Source organism: Trachemys scripta, chromosome 21 (genome assembly GCF_013100865.1).
Source record: "Trachemys scripta elegans isolate TJP31775 chromosome 21, CAS_Tse_1.0, whole genome shotgun sequence".
NCBI classification, from domain to species: domain Eukaryota; kingdom Metazoa; phylum Chordata; order Testudines; family Emydidae; genus Trachemys; species Trachemys scripta.
Genome location: NC_048318.1, coordinates 1,535,507 through 1,551,866, shown reverse-complemented (window position 1 = coordinate 1,551,866; position 16,360 = coordinate 1,535,507). Strand labels below are relative to the sequence as shown.

Below are 16,360 nucleotides of genomic sequence, written 5' to 3'. Positions count from 1 at the left end.
GGGCTGTCAATTAATCACAGTTAACTCACACAAGTAACTGAAAAAAATTAATCACTATTAATCACACTGTTAAACGACAATAGAATACCAACTGAAATGTATGAAACATTTTTGGATGTTTTCTACATTTTCAAATATATTGATTTCAATTACAACACTGAATACAAGTGTACAGTGCTCACTTTATATTATTATTTTTTATTCCAAATATTTGCACTGTGAAAATGATAAACAAAAGAAATCACCATATTTTTCAATTCACCTCATACAAGTACTGTAGTGCGATCTCTTTATTGTGAAAGTGCAATTTACAAATGTAGATTTTTTTTGTTACAGATCTGCACTCAAAAGCAAAACAATGTAAAACTTTAGAGCCTACAAGTCCACTCAGTCCTACTTCTCATTCAGCCAATCACTAAGACAAACACGTTTGTTTACATTGAGGGGAGATATTGCTGCCTGCTTCTTATTTATAATATCACCTGAAAGTGAGAACAGGCGTTTGCATGGCACTTTTGTAGCCGGCATTGCAAGATATTTACGTGCCAGATTTGCTAAACATTCGTATGCCCCTTCATGCTTTGCCCTCCATTCCAGAGGACATGCTTCTACTCTCATTAAAAAAAATAATGCGTTAATTAAATTTGTGACTGAACTCCTTGGGGGAGAATTGTATGTCTCCTATTCTGTTTTACCTGCATTCTGCCATATATTTCATGTTATAGTAGTCTCGGATGATGACTATGCACATGTTGTTTGTATCAAGAACACTATCACTGCAGATTTGACAAAACGCAAAGAAGGTAACAATGTGAGATTTCTAAAGATAGCTACAGCACTCGACCCAAGGTTTAAGAATCTGAAGTGCCTTCCAAAATCTGAGAGGGACGAGGCGTGGAGCATGCTTTCAGAAGTCTTAAAAGAGCAACACCCTGATGTGGAAACTACAGAACCCGAACCACCACCACCACCAAAAACAAAAAAACCAACCTTTTGCTGGTGGCATCAGACTCAGATGATGAAAATGAACATGCGTTGGTCCACACTGCTTTGGATCGTTATCGAGCAGAACCCGTCATCAGCATGGACGCATGTCCTCTGGAATGGTGGTTGAAGCATGAAGGGACATATGAATCTTTAGCGAATCTGGCACGTAAATATCTGAGATGCCGGCTACAACAGTGCCATGAAAATGCCTGTTCTCACTTTCAGGTGACATTGTGAACAAGAAGCGGGCAGCATTATCTCCCATAAATGTAAACGTGTTTGTCTCAGCGATTGGCTGAACATGAAGTAGGACTGAGTAGACTTGTAGGCTCTAAAGTTTTACATTGTTTAATTTTTGAGTGCAGTTATTTTTTGTACATAATTCTACATTTGTAAGTTCAACTTTCATGATAATGAGATTGCACTACAGTGCTTGTATTAGGTGAATTGAAAAATACTATTTCTAGGGCTGTCGATTAATTGCAGTTAACTCACATGATTAACTCAAAAAAATTACTCACGATTAAAAAAATTACTCGCGATTAATCTCAGTTTTAATTGCACTGTTAAACAATAAAATACCAATTGACATTTATTAAACATTTTGGATGTTTGTCTACATTTTCATATATATTGTATTCTGTGTTGTAATTGAAATAAAAGTGTATATGATTTTTTATTACAAATATTTGCACGGTAAAAATGATAAAAGAAATAGTATTTTTCAATTCAGCTTTGCGATGTTACATTGTCTAGTGCCTTTGCTCCCTAGCATTGGGGTAGGTAACTGCCTAACCATGGTCAACAGCAAAACCAGCAAGTCAGTAACTGGGGTTGCTGAGCAAGGGCACAAGTTGGGCTGTGGGAGCAGAAGGGAAAGAAAGGCCATGGGCAGATGGTGGTAGGGACAGGAGGGGGTGGGGGGCGAGGGAGGGAAGTGACCAGGAACTGTGGGGGAAGGAGGGAGGGTGGATAAAGACCTGGGCAAGCAGAGTGCCTGAGCCTGAGGGGAGGCCAGAGCCAGTGCTTTGGGAAGAAAAGGGGCAGGCTCCACCTACAGGTGTAGGAAACCCCAGGAGTGTGCGGGCTGGAAGTGTGGTGGGTAAGGACCAAGCCAAGGCTGTGATGGACAAGGGGCAGGAGGAAGAAGGACTCTAAAGGCTGAGAAAGAAGAGGTGGGCAGAGGATCGAGTGGAGAGGGGAATAGGGAGGCAGGGGAGAGGTTGGAAGGCTGTCTGAGGAAAGAGGGCTGGAGCATGGGGACATGATGGAGAAGGTCAGCTGGGAGGCGGGACAGTGAATGAAGTCGACGTACAGCAGAAAGGGGAGACTGGCCACCGTGGCCGTCTGCAGAGAGGAAGAGGAGGAAGATTCTATTCTACAAGGAGCTGAATGGCCATTGCATCATGGATGCAAACGGTGAGTCCAGAAGCTGCCGTGCAGAAAATAGCCACTTGCTAGGGGACATGGGGGCTCTTGTTCCTCCCTCTCCTCTCCCTCTGTGTGCCATCTGTATCCTTCGCGCTTCCTCTGAGCCGCTTTTCCCCTGCAATTGATTTTCTTCTGCTTAAACGTTTATTTTCTCTGACATTTCTCTCTCTCTCTCTCCCAGCCTCAATGTCCCCTGCATGCCTCCCAACACCCACTCCAGCCCTGAAGCTGGAAAAGCCCTGCAGAGGGCTGGGGCTGGGGCAAGGAGCAAAACCCCGGCTGATTGGGGAAGTGGCTGCAGCTGGGGCCCCGCCCAAAACTGAACAACTAGGCCTTAGAAGAAGGCCAGGGCCACCAGAAGCTGAGGAGTCTCTCTCTGACTGGAGAAAGAGACAGGCCTGGCTGCTGGGAAACTCACTGGGCACCTAGAGGGAGGCAGGGCTGGGGAAAGGCCTTGGGGGCTGAGAAGCCCTAGGCCAGCAACTCCCCAGGCTGCAGGGCCTGGTCCTAGGCCCACATAGGTATTGGGGTTGCAGAAGGGCAGCCTGAGGGTGGGTGAAGGCAGCCAGTCCAAACCCCTTGTTGCCTGTGATGATTGGCTGACAGACTGCAGTCCGCCCCAGGGCGCGGGGGCTAGATGGTGACTGGCAGTAGCCATGACTGAGGCAACGTGGGAATAGGGGATGGGAGTTCCCCTGGGTGGGGAGACCCAGAAAGAGAGTGGGGTACTGCCAGGGGGGCAGCACCCCAGAGAAAGGGACACCGGGGTCCGGGAGGGACACGGAGCCAGCGGTAAGGCGGATCACCTGGCCTGCAGAGGGCACTTTGACAACTGGTGAGCTAATTCCCAGCCAATGATCTTTAACATATTTAGCTTCACACACCCCAGTGATCACCCTTTGTTTGGTGCCAACATAGCTCTCGACAAGGATTATTTGTAGGCCAGTGATAGAGCTGGGCAAAAATTTTCAACTATTTTCTTCCCCAAAAGGGGGTTTCATTGAAAACAGGTCACAGAGCAGCCAAAGGGAAAATGAAGGTGTGACTCTGACACCCTGTACCTCTCTCAAAGTTGGGGAAGTTTTGAAATGTTACAGAATGAAAAAGGAAAATACAAAAGAACAGATATTATTCATTTATTGCACTCACTGCAAAAAGGAAAAGTGGGAAAGGAAACGTAAAAAAAATCAAAACCTGGTATTTTGGGGTTTTCAATGACAGATTGGAACAAAAACTTCTATTTAAATGAAAATAAACAAGAAATTGATTTTTGTTTAGAAATTTTCCTGTGAAAAATAAAAAAAAATGTGAATGAAAATTTTTCATGGGACAAACCTGTTTTTTCCACCACCTCTAGTCACTATCATGATCCCCAGTTCACTGCTGAGCAAACAGACACGGAGATTTGCCCCACATCATAGACCAAGTCAGTGTTACCGAGAACCTAGGTTAGAATCCAGGTCTCTTGTCTCCTAGGCCAATGTCTAAGCCACTAGACAACAGAGTGTCACAGGAATTGTCACTCTTCCACTGATATTGACCATTATTAAGGCAAATCTGCAGCAGAGATGGGAATAAAACTTGAGACTTCCCTTGAAGCAAACTCTGCATAATGCCCCGGAAAATGGGTGTCATAGAAGCACCGCGGCTCGTTTCTGCAGCAGGTTTTCAAATGTCAAGTGAGTTCTCCTGTGAAAGTGGCTCAGTCAGATATAGTATGAGGAAAGAATGTGAAATAATGAGGCCTAATCCGTGGTTTAGCACTGCTAGCGCGGATACGTTTTTTATTCTTGCAGTAAAGGGGGGGGGGGGGAAACATTTTTGACTAATAAGGGCGACCAGCCTGGAAAGGCTGAGAAACCCTGGCCTAGGGCTGAACTCAGCCCTGCAGCATCATACCTGCACTTCCAGCACTCACAGAGGCAACAAGCTGCAGGTAGATTCTCCTAGGTAGTTCCCTACATCAGCAGTACTGTCTGGGACAGAACATGTGCATCCTGGATTTGGTGGGGAGGGGACCTGAGTCTGCAAAGAGCCTGAAGCACTAGGGTGCATCTCAATGGGATCCTATCTTCAAGACCCACTGCTCTGGGCGGGGGGCCGACAACCCCCCACCATCAGGGGGCCTTTATGTCAGGCCCTGCCCCCAACCCAGCCAAGCAGACATAATTCAGCTGACGGGGTAAGTGTTGTGGGCCCTCCCTGTTGCCCACTCTTCCTGTCTGGGCAGAAGATGGGATCCCTGCTGCTCCTTACAGGTGGGTGGGCCCTGCTGGATAGGCACTGCTAAAAATGTTAAATAGCGTAGGGCCAGTAGCTGATCCCTGAGGGACCTCACTGGAAACACACCTGCTTGATAAAGATGCTAATCCAGTGTCAGTGCTTTAGCCAAAGATATGACCTGTAGCGGCTGCAGCACATTGGACACCTTTCTGTGCCCTTTCTGCCTCCGCCCTTTCAGATGTAACCCAGCTCTGAGAGTCTGGCTCCTCCATGGAAAGAGAAGATCTAACAGCCCTAGTGTTTACCTCACATTCCCATGCGTGTCTCCTTCCTGGAGGCCNCCATCAGGGGGCCTTTATGTCAGGCCCTGCCCCCAACCCAGCCAAGCAGACATAATTCAGCTGACGGGGTAAGTGTTGTGGGCCCTCCCTGTTGCCCACTCTTCCTGTCTGGGCAGAAGATGGGATCCCTGCTGCTCCTTACAGGTGGGTGGGCCCTGCTGGATAGGCACTGCTAAAAATGTTAAATAGCGTAGGGCCAGTAGCTGATCCCTGAGGGACCTCACTGGAAACACACCTGCTTGATAAAGATGCTAATCCAGTGTCAGTGCTTTAGCCAAAGATATGACCTGTAGCGGCTGCAGCACATTGGACACCTTTCTGTGCCCTTTCTGCCTCCGCCCTTTCAGATGTAACCCAGCTCTGAGAGTCTGGCTCCTCCATGGAAAGAGAAGATCTAACAGCCCTAGTGTTTACCTCACATTCCCATGCGTGTCTCCTTCCTGGAGGCCTCTCAGTTTTAGCGCCTGATCAGTCGGCATCACCGTGGAGTGTTGGGTTTGGAGCTATTTGAACATACAAGCCACAAAAAATAGCACAGACCGTCCTAGAGAGAAACATCTTCATTCTGCTGCTGAAAGGACTTGGACAAACTGTTCCAAATGTGCTCACTGCACAACCAGAACAGCTGAGTGGGACACTGGGGCACTCACAACTAACCAGCAACTGGGCAGAGTCTGTAGCTGGCTGGAGTGGACTAGCATGAGCACAGCATGGTACCAAGGGGGACTTTTCAAAGGTAAATTAAAGTAGAAATTTCCTCTCTCAGAAAAGCCCATTCCAGAGAATGTCTGGGCTGCCACAAGAAACAGTGACATGGGAGACAGTTCTTCCCTATAGCAGCTGGTTAGATCAAACTGGATCCAGGCTCACACGCAGCACCCATTCAATTCCACAGCTCTTGGGAGCTGGGAAGTCAGTACGAACATAGATGAGTTTGTGTGGGAGCAAGGTTTTTAAATAAACTACTTTTACGGTATTTCTACAGTAATATCAGGAGCCAGTTACTTTCCAAATGTGATCCGGTCTCTTTTACACTTTGACTAGGGTGTGAGTCAAAACGTATGGCCAGCATGCGTGGCAGTAACAACATAACATTTTGTTTGAACTTTCCAGCATCTCCAGACCTTGGCTTAGCATTAAACACAGCTGAATGATGGGTCTCAACTGATTTCAATTGTCTTTCCAGAAGAGGATGTTAGATTAACTCACAACGTCAAACTGTCCTGCTTCTACAAGCTCATTCGAACAGAACAAACACTCTCCAGGCGTGATTCACAGTGTCTGATTTCAGAAGCACAGACCAACAATGTGTTCTATAAGAAACCACTCATTAATTCTTTCTCGTTACATTGAAATGCAGCTGGGACAATCCTTTCCCAAAGCCAGAGAGCCGCTGTGTGAGGGGAAAGAAAAGGTATTCAGGGCTGTTGCTTGAATGAACATCCCCTGCTCACGTAGGGGCTAACCAGGCTCATGAACACCAGCATTCAGCTCCAAAGCCTCACCTCACCCCCCTCTTCCCGCCACACAACGACATCTGCACACCCTCTCCCACTTCCCAGATTCTTAAAGAGATTCGTTTTCCTACCTGGGTGGATTAGAAGAAGGCACACTAAGTGCACGAAACCTGGAGCACTAGGGACTCTGGACAAGGCTTCCCTTTCTCTCTTCATTTTGGGTTTAGCTTTAGGTCCCTCTCGCAGACAATTGGCATGATTTGTCCACTCCAGGCACGTCCCTCAGTACCGCTTGGAGTTGTTCTGCCACCGCTCAGCCCTGCCAACTCCTCTGTGAATAGACAGAGCTCTGTGTGTTGTTGAGTTTGTCTTTTTTTTTTGGTCAGACCTGACATTTTCTGGTTTCATGAACCCTACATCCTCAGCGTCAGGAGATTAGCTGCCAGGACTGAGAAATAATGAACAATATCCCCAAATCTTCAAACACAAAGTAACAGCGAAGGCCTGACTTAAACCTCTGAAAACAAGGAGCTTCTGAATCCCAGCTGACACTGCCTTTCGCTCGCTCCTCGAGAGTGCAGGGCACACTGCATTGCATGTGCAGTTCTCCCTGAAACACACCAGCAGGGCAGTTATGCCGGGCATTTGCATTTCCTGGCCTCTCGGGCTCAAGCCAGACACTTAGCATTGTTTTAAAGGGGTTGCATTCTTTGTGGTAACTGTGCAGTGGAGTTTGCCAAGCTTCACTGGCTCATTGGATCACAAATAACTCTGCTCTGATGTCTCAGATGGTCAAATCTCTTGGGGTTCATTAAACAGGGCTTTCTTTATAGGAAGTGGCATGAGGAGGGGGGGACTGCTGCCTCCTAGAGGAACCCCCGCTCCTATAAAAAGGGTTTATACACCTTAACCAATACTTTCCCTTCTATCCCGAGGCAGGATGCTACCTGCTGCCCATTCTTAGAGCAGTTTAGGCAGAGGATATTTGTTGGGATTCCCTCCAAGACCTTTTCCACTTGGCTTATCCAGCCCTACAACATTGCCACGAGCGGATGTTCCATACTGTACCCTTCTGCTAGGCAGTGCCAGGAGCAATAAGGGCTGAGTTCACTATCTAGGGGTTCCTCTTAATGTTACCAACCCAAACCAGCTCAAGCCCCCCCTCTGCCCTCCCCCCAAATCTGGGGAAACTAAACACCCACACAGGGTGCCTCTAAGGGGCAATGCTTCCTCACTCGCAAACACCGAGTCTGGGGATAACAAGAGAAAACAGTTAGTAAAAGGGAGTGGCAACTCAGCATTACTTTGGGAAAACACCATGATTCAAAAGTGTGCAAACCTTAAGTAAAGGCCTGCCTCACAATACGGGGGCAGTGTCTTTGCCTCAGCTTTCCCCCTTGCAGTGTGAAAATCCAATGGACAAATGTCCCTTTAACACGCCACTTCCCTTCCCCTCTGCTGCACCCGCAAAGCCCTAGAATTCAGGGGTGCGCTCACATGGGTTCGCCTCCCATCCCTGCAAGGGATGCCTCTGCTGCTGTCACTGCTCAAACCCACCGCTAATGTCTCTGCCACTGCTTGCCCTGCACCACTGCCTCTACCTCCAGCTGTAGTGACATGTTCCGAGATTCCCCCACTGAGCCCAATTCTCGGGGATTTCAGCAGAGCGTGGGGAAACTCGCTGCTGTTGCTGCGCCCTTTGTGTGAGCTTTCACTACAATGCTCTCCCCTAATCAGATGAAAGGCTCAGTCCCCTAGACCTGCTGATCAGTGATTTCAGCTCTAGTGAGCCCTGAGCAGAACCACGGGCTCTAAGTGGAGTCTGATCAGCTCTCTCTTTAAGCCCTGGAGGTGGAGGGTTAAATCGGACTCTTTAAACAGAGCCCATTCCACCAGGTAGAAACACTTGTCCACTCCCTCAAATTTCCCTTGGATTTGACATTAACCCCTGCTTAGCAAGTGAGGCGTAGGACATGGCAAGTACAGGTTTGTTGCCTTTTAGGCAACCTCAATAGGCAAACCACACGTCAATGAGGATAATTACATTTCATTACCTCTGCAGTCAAGACTAAAGTGAATTTTAATCTAAAACAGCCAAAACAGGTCTGGCTGCTGAGCACTAGGTCGGGGTAGGCAACCTATGGCACACGTGCCGAAGGCGGCACGCGAGCTGATTTTCAGTGGCACTCGCACTGCCCGGGTCCTAGCCACCGGTCCGGGGGGGTCTGCATTTTAATTGAATTTTAAATGAAGCTTCTTAAACATTTTAAAAACCTTATTTACTTTACATACAACAGTAGTTTAGTTATATATTATAGACTTATAGAAAGAGACCTTCTAAAAACGTTAAACTGTATGACTGGCACGCAAAACCTTAAATCAGAGTGAATAAATGAAGACTCGGCACACCACAAGGTTGCCGACCCCTGACCTAGGTAGAGTAGGAGTCTATGCAAGTATGGTCTGCTCCTGAGGTCTTTTCCACCAGTTTGTCAATAGATGGCAGGAGAGAGTTGACTCAGATCCTGGCTACACTGCATACAGGCGAGTCTCACCTTACGCGGGGGTTCAGTTCTGCGGTTAGCACGTAAAGCGAAAACCGCATCTAGTCAAAATTACATTGAGTTGAATGGCGGGCAGAATCGCCTGCACTACAAGTACAGTATTAAAACTGTTATTTTTCTCTCCCCTCCCCGACCGCGTAAAGCTGAAATCGCGCATGTTAAATGCGCGTAAGATGCGACAGATCTGTATTGTTCTGCCGGGAGGTGGCATGACATGTGGACTTGCCTGCTGAAGCCTGCATTCTGCAGTAACACCGAATTCCATCCCTACAGATTTGTGGGGGCCCTGGGTAAGCACCTAAGGAGCCACATATTGATCTCCCACTCAGGATGCTTGAATTAGCAATAGACAATTGGTGGGTCAGAGACAGAGGTGTACCTAGCACAGCAGGTGACAATAGGTTATTTACAATGCCCAGTGGTTAGTGTGAGGGGCATGGAGCTAATTCGGTGTGTGTCAATCATCCCTCTGATTACTGCACCCGTTCCGCCTCACCTCACCTGTGTTTGTCTTTTTACAGAGTACGTTTTTTTGTGGCAGAGGCAGCACGTACATGTGTCTATAGAGCACCCAGCATAATGGGTTCCCGAACATGCCTGTGCCCTTGGCTAGTACAGCATTATAAACAAAGAACTGGGAAGGTTGCAAGGAGCTGTGTACATGTGTGCTGCTGGTAGGTGGATGACGCTCATCCGTACATCTCTTCTACTAATAAGGCATCAGCCATCATCTTTATAACCTCAGTCCCCAAGACGTCCCAGTGCCTGGAAGATGTGCAGCTGGCTGAAAAGCAGTTGGCACACAGTCAGTGCAGGAAAGACAGAAGTGGTGTTAGGAAGGACAGACACTAGCAGAACATACAACCCTACTAACACTGGAAGGAGCAGGGCCGGCTCTAGGATTTTTGCCGCCCAAAGCAAAAACAATTTTGGCCGCCCCCCCCCCCCCTTATTTAATTACCCCACCCCCGGTCCCACCTCAACTCTGCCCCTTCCCCAAATCCCCAGCCCTGCCTCCTCCCCCAAGGCTCTCAAGCCTAGGAGGGAGGGAGGGAGGGGGAGAAGTGGTGCCGTGCTGCAGCCACTCGGAATCTCCCCCTCCCTCCCAGGTTTGAGAGCCTGGGAGGGAGGGGGTGACTCCGAGTGGCCGCAGCGCAGGCGCCGCTTCTCCCCCTCCCTCCCAGGCGCCCAAGCCTGGGAGGGAGGGGGAGCAGCGGCGCGCGAAACGGCCGCTCGGGATCTCCCCCTCCCTCCCAGGTTTGAGAGTCAGCTGTTTCGCGCGCCGTGGCAGCAGCAGCGGAGGTGAGCTAGGGCGGCCAGGGCACATTTTTAGGGGCGGCATTCTGGCGCCAGCCATGCTGCCCCTAAAAATGTGCCGCCCCAAGCACCAGCTTGTTTTGCTGTTGCCTTGAGCCGGCCCTGGGAAGGACGGAGGTACAGACCGTGCAGGCACAGTGAAGCCTCGGGGTTATGCTGGCCCCCGCACTGCATCTGCACTGACACGGGGGGAGCAATGCCTTCCTGTACCTTCCGCTCAGCAGGCTGCTGCAGCCGGTCCTCTCAGACAAGGAGCTGGCCCAGGGATGGACTCATTAGATGTCGCACCCACAACTGTTGCTGTCCTAGGGGTCTTTTTAACAGTTTCACTCTTAAATTCTGAATAACCACACAAACTGGGACCCCTTCTGCTTCATCAACTAGCGTGTGCAGAACAACTGCAAGTTACAATACCAGCATGGTTTCTTAACCCTTTTCTTGAATGATGGGAAATTACCACCTGAACATTCTCAGCTACTTAAACAATGGGTTTTGTCTTCAAGCACAGACAGAAGAGGAGACAAGGGTGGAAGAGAACTCCTTTCTGTGCTGGTGGTAGATAGATGCTGGCAGCTTCAGACTGACATTTTGGCTGTTTCCTCTAGTAAGCAGAGTTTCTGGTTCATTTGGGGTCAGGTTGGAAGTGCTAGATTGGAGATGCAGTCCCATTGTCTGGATAAAGTTTCCCCCTTGGAGATAACATCATCTGAGAACTGATAATCTAGACCTAGGCCTGGCCTATTGGTGGTGCCTATTGACTCTCACTGCTGCCCTGCTCTGAGAGTCATTAGGCACCATAGCTTGGAGCAGAAAGGAAAGGAAAGGACAGACCCAAACCAGACAAAGACCCTTTGGGGTTACCCTGAGTTTTATACTGACAGCTCATGGAAGGTTCCTAGATCTTCACAGTCAATGTTCCATGAGCTTTCCGGTACTGTCTAACCCCAACAAACTTAACCCAGAAACAAAGAAACCTGGAGCAATTTCACACCATTGCCTGCCTAACCCATCCTCAAACATAGAGGTGCAACTCACACTCATGCTGCCCTCTGGCCCCTGTAGTAGTTAGTCTATGGATAGTCACAAAGCGGCTAAGGCTCTGCCTTGTGCTCCTAGATGCGGTGCTCCCAGGTTGAATCCCCACAGACGATGCAATCATTACGCAGGGTGGCCCCTAGTCATCAGTTCATGCCATTTGGCCTATCTTCCCCCAAACAGATCAACTGTTCATCTAATACAAGCAATAAATTACTCCATATCTTTTAATTGTTTCTGGTTTTGTCAAAGGCATGTGTTTTTGCAGCCAAAATGAAAAAATGCTTCTTTTGCCTCTGCAGGCACAAAACTTCTAACCAGATGTCTGTCTGTCTTTAACTTCAGACATATCAGGATGTTCCTAGCACTGGCCCATGGGAACTTGGGGGCTTTGGGCCCTGAAATAACTTGCGTCAATTTTCTAATCTCAGATCAGTAGTTATACTGGATTTAAAATCCCAAAAGAAAATACTTGTGTTATCAAAGTATATGTTTTTATATTCATTGTAACCCCTTACAATTATGAATGGAGAAAACACTTATAATATAGCTACAACTCAAATTATTAAAATTAAAATCAATGCAAACAGGAACATTTCTATAATTTAAAATTCTTATAGGTGTAGAGAAAGTTCAAAAATTCAATAAAGTGCGACACTCTGTAACTCTGAGTAGCACCCTGGAATCCATATTCACCACTGTAATATAATTATGATATGTTTTGTACACAGCATGCCTTGTGAGGTATCATTTTAAAAGTCTTGATCTGTTGAACATTAATATCCTGTTGGATTGTATGTGCTATCATTGTATGTGAAGTTATGAAGTATTGCTATACAGTAACTCCTCATTTAAAGTTGTCCCACTTAACCTTGTTTCAATGTTACATCCCTACTCAATTAGGGAACATGCTCGTTTAAAGTTGTGCAATGCTCCCGTATAACATCGTTTGGCTGCCTGCTTGTAAGATTCTGTGGAAGAGCAGCGACTTTACAAGGGAGCATTGCACAAGTTCTGCTTCTCTGCCTCCTCCCCCTCCCTCCTAGCACTTCCCCCACCTTTGGCCGTGCTTAGGACTTTCTGTGCGGGAGGAGCAGGAGTGGGGAAGCCCTGCGTCTCTGCTCCCACCCCCAGCCCTCCCAGAAAGTCCTAAGCACTGCTAAACAGCTGTTTGGCGGTGCTTAGGATTTTCTGGGAGGGAGGGGGAGGAATGGAGATGTGGAGCTTCCCTGTTCCTGCCCCTCCCTCCCAGCACTTCGCACTTTGGACTTTCTGGGATGGAGGGGCAGGAGCAGGGAAGCTAGGGTTACCATATTCAAACATTTAAAAAAGAGGACACTCCAGGGGCAGCCCCCTGGGTACTCCCACAATGCCTCTCGGAGCTGGACCCCACCAGGTTTATGGCAGAAGAGCCTGGGAAATACCTGGATCCACGCCTGTGAGTGCAGGCTGGGCAATCCCCTGTCCCCATGAGATCTGGCCTGCGAAGGCAGCTCCCTGGAAGTGGGTTCATGAAGCCACATGCAGGTTTGCTGGGAAGGAGCTGTGTAGTACTAGTTCCCAGCAGTGTGTTTGTGTTGTAAATTCACACAGCTAATCTCTCTGTTGTTCCTTGTGGGGGCGGGGGGGAGCCTGGACCTCGCCCCTCCTGGGCAATCTCAGTCACACACAAAGGCCTTGTTTCCCAGGCACAGACTGGCATTCCAGCCAATGCTGCATCCGAAGAAGTGGGCTGTAGTCCACGAAAGCTTATGCTCTAATAAATTTGTTAGTCTCTAAGGTGCCACAAGTACTCCTGTTCTTCCCCTCTCAGTTGCTTCTCTGCCCTTTCCCTGCTGCAATGATGAAATAAGCTGTGGGGTACCTCACAGGCTAATGAGAACATATGTATACCAATGGCTCACAGGGTGTTTACAATTAAGAGGCTTAATTCTGTAGATTGGAGGGAGATTGTGAAAAATACTGAGGTTTTGGAGCTGTGTATACCTCTTGCTGCAGTTTTTGCTCATTTTAAGCACCAGTGTGGGACAATATATGTATGTATCTGAGTGGAAAGACAGGGTCCCCTTCCCCAGAAACAGTATCTATACACTAGAGAGGCAGCGGATTCGATCTCTGTGGTTATTGAAAAGCCAGAAGCAACAAAAAGCAGCCATCTTTCAAGGACTGTCTCTGACAGTACAGCTTTGCAGCTGCAAAAGAGTATAAAAGGTACAGAGATAAGCTTAAAGCTGCCAAATAAATTGGTGGAAAACTGTGTCACTCTGCCGTATATGGTAGAAAGTTTACATCCCAGAATTTAGTAGCTAGTGAGGCCTTGGGAAATGTCTTGTTTGACAATCAAGAACTGAAGCTGAGTGATTTAAAGAAAAGTGATGTTAATAGGAGCTTTGGCTCAGACTCTAAGTACATTGCAGAGCTGAGAGTGGACTAGACATTCGGGAATAGTGGACGTGTTAAAGAGGATGTTAATAATTAAAAAAAAAGAGGGAAAACACCTAGTAAGTCAAAGAAGAAGAAAAATGAATAACACCGTCGCCAAAACTGTATTGAGCTCTTAGTTGGCGGAGATTCAGAAAAGAATAAAGAGCTCAAAAGCGGCGGTAAAACAGTGTTGCTAAGAGCAGCTAACAAAGCGCAGGCCAAAAAGTTATTTCACCTTTGAATACAGTATTCAAAGCTTAAATATAAAAATAAAACCACAGTTAGAAATGTGAGCTGCTTAATTTAGGGGAAGACCAGTGAGAAATGAAAAACTATTTTGATGACCAACCCTGTGGCAAGGAGCATGAAGTGGGAGATCGGGTACTTATGCAGTATGGCTCAGATAAAAGGCCAGTTGGGAAGGTCCCTACTATGTAATGGATCATTGAACTACTGTCATGCAAAATTTTAGAGAATCAATGGGTGAGGTGGAATTGGAGGAAATTTAGTAGCCTGAAAAGGGACAGAGTCACAGGAAGAGAGAGAAAACAGATATAGGAACAATACTGGTAGTTGGGAATAATATTATGGAACCATGGATATCACAGTATTGTGGAAGGAAAATCAGAGAGGGAGAGTTCAGTTGAAAAACCTGTTAAAGTTAAATAAACAACAAAATGAAGATATAAGGGAGGATTTCAAGGATACTTAGAATGCAAAGATAACAGGACAGCTGTTTAGGGAAGTGAATCAGTGAAATGGGAAAAATAATGAACCATTCTTCTCTAACGTATCAAAAATTATCTGTTTGTGGTATGACAGCTTCCTAATACAGGAGCTAGAGACAGGACTGGAGGAAATTCAAAATGGCAAACTGCCTGCCTTCATAACTAATAAGATGTTGGCTCAATGGACAAAAATAAAAGGAATAGATTGGTGCAGGGTCTGTTATGCTGAGAAGAGGTGCAATCTTGATGAGACATGGAACCTTCCTGTGATGAAGCAGAAAAACTGCCCACCGGGAGTTAAAGAGAGCCTTTTGGCCCAGCGAGCCCTGCCCTGTATCTCTGCAGCCAATGTGAGGCCCAGAGTGGGGAGAAAAGGAGACCTTGGCTCAGTTTGGGGCTGCCTGGCAAAGAGGAAGGAGCTACCGCATCCCTACTGGAGAGGAAGGGTCAGTAGCCCGCCAGCCGAGGCAGCCACCAGGAAGTGTGAGGACTGTCTTCCCGGCCAAGGGAAACTGCGGAGGAGACCTAGGAACCTCAGGCAACTGAGGGAACTGCGTGACTGCAGCCCAGAGACAGTGTGGGGTTTGCCCTCACCAACCTTATGGCTGCCCTGCCCAAAGGAGCCTGGGATTGCGGCAGGGTGACACACAAAATCCATGAGGGGGCGCTCTGGGAGGAAAGCCACCCCAGCAAATTGGAATATAGGGGCCATGCTCCCTGTTCATGAGTCAACTCACCCAGGGCCCTGGGTGGAGAGGGAAGGCCCATGTCCCCCTATACCACCCCTCCTCCCCCACCTAAAAGACTGAGGCACCTCAACCAGGGAAACAAGGGGCCAGAGGTAAGGTGTGCACCACCCACTAGGATGTCTAGCCCTCCAGGCACCCTGTTACACTTCCTCTGGTAGTAGCAGTACCCATGGCCACAGAACTAAACCACGCATTAAGGGTATTTGATGTCCAGCCCATAGGCACATTGGAATTTACCATGGCAGGTTACATCTTAAAGGAATATGTTGCTCAACCTCAGATACTGGTACAGACAGGTGGGGCAGTCTGAAAATCCCCAGATACTTCATGTTGCCCCAAGGTGAGCAGCACCTGGTTATGTCATGAGTTACTGCAAAGTGCATTGCCAGGATGTGGGTTTACCTTAGTTGAAGAAACCCCAAAATGTACAGTATAGCTGAGACAATGGGGACAAGGTCAAGCCAAGGTTGCAAAGGCTGAAGAAGGCAAATATTGTGTAACCTTGTGGGCTGGACACTTTTAATAGGGTACATAACTGGCCAATGTTTTGTTTTGCTCCAAGACAGGTTACCTGAATATGGGACAAGGCAATTTTTCCAGTTCCCCACCATGAGAGCACCAACATATCAGCTGTTGCCCCTCTGATTGGTGATGCCCTAGTCACCGCGGTACAGTTAAGCCAAGTCATGCCACCATTGCATTGAAATGTGCAGGTCTTAATGAGTAGGCGCCTAGAATGTTTGTTGACCTTAAGTCAGGAAAGTTGAAATTTTCAGTGATACAGATATGCTGGGAAATTCCCCATGCTGGAAGTTAGCATACAAGATTGGGGAACATCTGTGGATACAAATGGGCTTTGTAACTATGCAAGCTATATTGGTGATCATGTTAATTACTTAGATTTGAAAAGACAGGCGCTTGGTTAGGCAGTTGGGAAAGAGGAGATATAAATGAAATACAGGCCTTGAAGAAGCCTTAAATAGGATTCTATAGCTTCATGCTAGGGAGTGTTCGGAGGAAAGGCATATTTAGGCCTGACTGATGCCAGCTGTGATCCAACAATTTTACAGCTTATCGTGTTTAATGTTGTGCACGTGCAAGAAA

At 47.5% G+C, this 16,360-nt stretch overlaps 1 protein-coding gene across 2 annotated transcripts in view; it reads right to left on the bottom strand.

The window, feature by feature from the left end:
• The window catches only part of HEPACAM (hepatic and glial cell adhesion molecule), a 92,898-nt gene that overhangs the window by 72,660 nt on the left and 3,878 nt on the right, over positions 1 to 16,360 (bottom strand). Inside the window, exons 1-2 of one of the 2 annotated variants that reach the window (XM_034754620.1) lie at positions 9,505 to 9,913; positions 6,571 to 6,770 (exon numbers count right to left, since the gene is read on the bottom strand). In XM_034754620.1, the coding sequence (XP_034610511.1) occupies positions 6,571 to 6,655 (85 nt within the window). In that variant the 5' untranslated portion in view covers positions 6,656 to 6,770; positions 9,505 to 9,913. Of the gene's footprint in view, positions 1 to 6,570; positions 6,771 to 9,504; positions 9,914 to 16,360 lie in introns of those variants that run through there. The other variant, XM_034754619.1, reaches the window with a different exon arrangement.